Source organism: Pyrus communis, chromosome 4 (genome assembly GCF_041283825.1).
Source record: "Pyrus communis isolate YQ-2024b chromosome 4, ASM4128382v1, whole genome shotgun sequence".
In the NCBI taxonomy this organism is placed as follows: domain Eukaryota; kingdom Viridiplantae; phylum Streptophyta; class Magnoliopsida; order Rosales; family Rosaceae; genus Pyrus; species Pyrus communis.
In genome coordinates this window covers 22,538,285-22,542,332 of record NC_142568.1, presented here as the reverse complement: position 1 = coordinate 22,542,332, position 4,048 = coordinate 22,538,285, and the positions used below count along the sequence as shown (strand labels likewise).

General features: G+C 37.9%; 1 protein-coding gene across 1 annotated transcript; it reads right to left on the bottom strand.

Moving 5' to 3' along the window:
* Positions 1-376: 376 nt before the first annotated feature.
* LOC137723362 (putative polyol transporter 1) lies at positions 377-3,066 on the bottom strand. The gene is made up of 3 exons (XM_068462544.2): positions 2,878-3,066; positions 2,335-2,681; positions 377-1,462 (listed from the first exon to the last, which is right to left on the bottom strand). Exons 1-3 carry the CDS (start codon positions 3,032-3,034, stop codon positions 377-379), a joined length of 1,590 nt encoding a protein of 529 aa, XP_068318645.1. The 5' UTR covers positions 3,035-3,066.
* Positions 3,067-4,048: the final 982 nt, after the last annotated feature.

The window sequence follows — 4,048 nt, the reverse complement described above, 5'->3', positions numbered from 1 at the left end:
ACCAAATGATGTATCATCAATAAGAGTTAAGCATGTTAATCAACACTTAAGTAATAATCCAACCATAAACAATCGTATCATTTGGCTTACAAAATTTGGTTTGAAAATTTGGTTCCTTGGCATTATTCTTCTTAAAAGTTCAGAATTTAATATAATGGCTGGAGCGATTGCTTGAGATCTATGTTTCACTAAAGATGAAAACCAAAAGTTTTCAAAATTTTCAACTTCACTACGTACCAAACAACTTTTTGGGTTTTAATGAAAATTATTCTTATAAATGTAAGTACAGTTGCATATAACTGAAATATATGAGACAAAGGAATTGATCATCGTCATAAAGTGCATTAAACATTGATTGAACATTGCCCTTCTATTCCTAATGGATTTGAGCCTTGTTGACGTCACCAAAACCATGATCAGCTTGCTTAGTCTTGTTAAGCATGGCATTGGCTTCTCTCCACTTGTGGTATTTACCAAACAAGACCTCCATATCTTCAAGGGATCGACCCTGCGTTTCTGGATACAACGTATAAAAGAAGACCCAACTAAGCGCAGCAATTCCCGCGTAAAGAAAGAAGGCCCCACCAATCGTGATGGCCTTATACAATGAAATAAAAGTCATGGAGATGACCCCGCTCGTCAACCTGTTTACGGCCACCCCCATACTGCACCCTTGTGCTCGCAACTGCAACGGAAAGATCTCAGAGCTGTAGACCCACGTGATGGGTCCCAACCCAATGGAGAAAAAAGCGACTATGAATAGTACCATGGCGATGCACAACCCGACGGCCCATGGGACCTTGCTGTGGGATTGATCAACGACCGTAAGACCCACACCGAGTAGCGTAAAAGAAACTACCATTCCACCCACGCTGCTTAAAAGCAAAGCACGACGTCCGAACCGATCAACTTGAAATGTTGCCACCAAGATTGCAATGGTCTTGACAAATCCAACAGCCACGGTTGCAAGTAGCTTGTCATTGTAAGAAGTGATTCCCGCTTTCTCGAAGATCCTGGGGCTGTACAAAACCACAGAGTCTGTACCCGACACTTGTTGAAAGAAGTGGATACCAAGGGCTGCTATTAAAATGTGGCGAACGGCCGGCGTAGGGCGAATGAGCAATTCCTTCCATATACCCTCACCTTGGCTGCGTTTAGAAACCTGAACGACCTCATCCTTTGAGTCTTTGGGGATTCCTGCAGCTTCTTTAATCTCGTCTAGTCTGAGCTGCGATTCCTCTTCAGAAGATGATGTTCTATTTAGTACTCGCTTGGCGTCTCCGAGTCTCCCTTGCATGACGAGCCAGCGTGGTGACTCGGGCATGGCTAAAACGCCGAGGGCTAGAAAAACTGAGGGAATTGCGCCGATGCCGAGCATGATCCTCCAGTTCAAGTGGATTGGGAGCTTGGCTAAGGCAAAGTTGGATACGTACCCCAGTAATATACCAACGTTAACAAACACCTACATATTTTCAAAATGATCAATTCTATTAATATAAACTCCACGTGCATGCATTTGAGAGGTTTACGAAACAATAAATAGGGTGGTTCTATCTACACATCCATTAGTATTTTTCACACATCTCTTGTTAATTTCCGTCTTTTGATATTCTTTAGTTCATTTGATCTTATGGTCGGAAATTCAGAAGGTGTATGGAAAGTAAAACATGGTGTGGATAGCGCCACCCAGTAGATATTTTAGGAAAATTCTAGGGTGAGCACATTTTTATATGGCATTTGTGCACTATCTAATGTGGCAAGTGATGTGTACATGTCACATTAATTAATGAATTTATCTCATTGAACGTTGGTTGCATACATCACTTGCCACATGAGATGATACACTAATGTGCTATAAATATCTGGTGTCCTTTGCATTATTTTTTGGGTGGTGCTATTCACACGCTATTTTTTACCATCTCACAGAATCTTTCAATTTTTGGCCATCGGATCGAATGAATTAAAGAAGACCAGTGGACAAAAATTAACAAGTGTGTGTGGGAGGTAAAAAGGGGTGTGTGAATAGGAATCCCCTACTTTTTACGAGGAAATTGTTAGAATATCACATTTTTTTACCATATTTTTATACCTTCGGACATGGCAAGTGATGGTTTAAATGCCACATCAATTAATGAATTTATCTTATTGAATGTTCATTGTATGCACCACGTGTTACATGAGATGATATAGAAATGTGATATAACTATATGGTCTCGCAAGCATAACTTTTTTTCAAATACTTAGAGGCTTATATTTACGTAAACATATCACCCTGGCTAATAACAAAAATAGTTAGTATATTATATGATAATATAACGTGGTACTGAAAAAAACCTCAGGGAAAGATGTGAGGAAGCCACGAAACGAGGCCGGAGAGATCTCGGCGGTGTAGACAGGAGCTATCATAAGAGCATAGCCAACTCCAACTCCGGCAATGAATCTACCAAACATGAGGAAAGCGTAGTTCGGGGCAAAACCCATGAGGAGAGCTCCAATAAAGAAGATTGTTCCGGCAAGTACTATGGTGTACCGGCGTCCAATCCAGTCAGAGGTTTTACCGGCCAAGGCGGAGCCAATGAGAGAGTATATATTCAAGGTACCGTTAAGAACTTCAACTTGAACATCGCTGATATTGAGGTTTTCTTTGATGAAGAGAGACGCTCCACTCATTACACCAATATCTGTAAATAAATTTGAAATAAGCATGCGTCGTAGGTGGAGAAGTTTCTTCCAAAACAAAAAGAGTAGGAACGGAGAATGGCACATTGCAATAGTAAGATAATATTTTTAATCAAATAAGAACAAGACTGGAGAATGAGTGTATCATTAGAGAACCACAACCACTAACAATATCCATGAGTTTTAAGGAACAATTACCATAACCCAGTAAGATAGACGTCATTGAAGCCAAAACGGCACAGGCAACAGCAAACTTCTTTGTCTTGGGTTTCTTTGGAGGATCAAAGTCTGCAATACTATTTTGGGGTTGGCCGGAGACGACATTATTTTCTGCTCTCTGGTCAGCCATCTCCATATCTATAGAGCTAGATAAATTAAATGATAGATAGAGAGAGAGAGAGAGAGAGAGAGAGAGAGAGAGAGAGAGAGAGAGAGAGAGAGAGAGAGAGAGAATTGGATATGAGGAATGAGCTATTAATCAAGTACCATTTATACAAATTATATCCATTTGTCTGAAATGTTGTTGTTCATGGAAACAAACACCGTCATCCAATACTGTCATCAATCAACGAAGAAATTTGAATTATCTTAATTCTAGAACACAATTTAGTTAATTAGTTCTTATATACCAAAGCAACAAAATAAAAAAACTGAAATATGGTTCCATATTTAGTGTCATTTCAGGCACGCAACTATATATGCGCAAAAACTGTGTGATATTGTTCCATATATGTTACAAGCTCACCCGCCACCAGAAAATTGGGGTTGCCCTACAAAACCTTGCCCTTAGGAAATAACTAGTTCGTTGCACAAAGGTCATGAAAAAAAAAATTGTGAGACAAAATAATGAAATTTGTCGCGCAACAAATGATTGTGCATTGAAAAAAATGATTCGTCGCATTAAATGTAACAGAACAAAGAGCTTAATTTGTCGTGTGAAATACAACGAGGCAAAAGTATGTTGTCATATTGTCCTAATGGGGACGAAAATGCTGTGTTCGTAAAGCATTGCGCGATGAAACGTTTTGTTTAGTAAACATTCATGCAACAAATTGGAGTAATTTTAACATTATTTAATTGTCACAAATTTGTCGTATGCGTATTACTGTTACGCGACGAATATGGTTGTGGCATTTACTGTTACACGACAAAAGGTTTTGTTGCGTAAAGTTTAATATACATATTTTTTTTCTTTTGGGTTGTGAAAACATTTTTTAAATTAAAACAACAATTAAAATTTTTTTAAAATTAAATTGTAACAATAATTTATAAAAAAGTTAATTACAATTTTTTTTATAATTAAATTGTAAAAATAATTAATAAATTTGTTTTATTTATAATATAAAGAAATTGTACGTACAATTTCAAA

Bases quoted from the DNA above. Each gene is read 5' to 3' on its own strand.
- LOC137723362 (XM_068462544.2), bottom strand. From the start codon at position 3,034: ATGGAGATGGCTGACCAGAGAGCAGAAAATAATGTCGTCTCCGGCCAA. The intron at 2,682-2,877 runs GTAATTGTTCCT...ATTTATTTACAG, and splicing joins GTCTATCTTACTGGGTTATG to ATATTGGTGTAATGAGTGGA. The intron at 1,463-2,334 runs GTTTTTTTCAGT...GAAAATATGTAG, and splicing joins TCCTCACATCTTTCCCTGAG to GTGTTTGTTAACGTTGGTAT.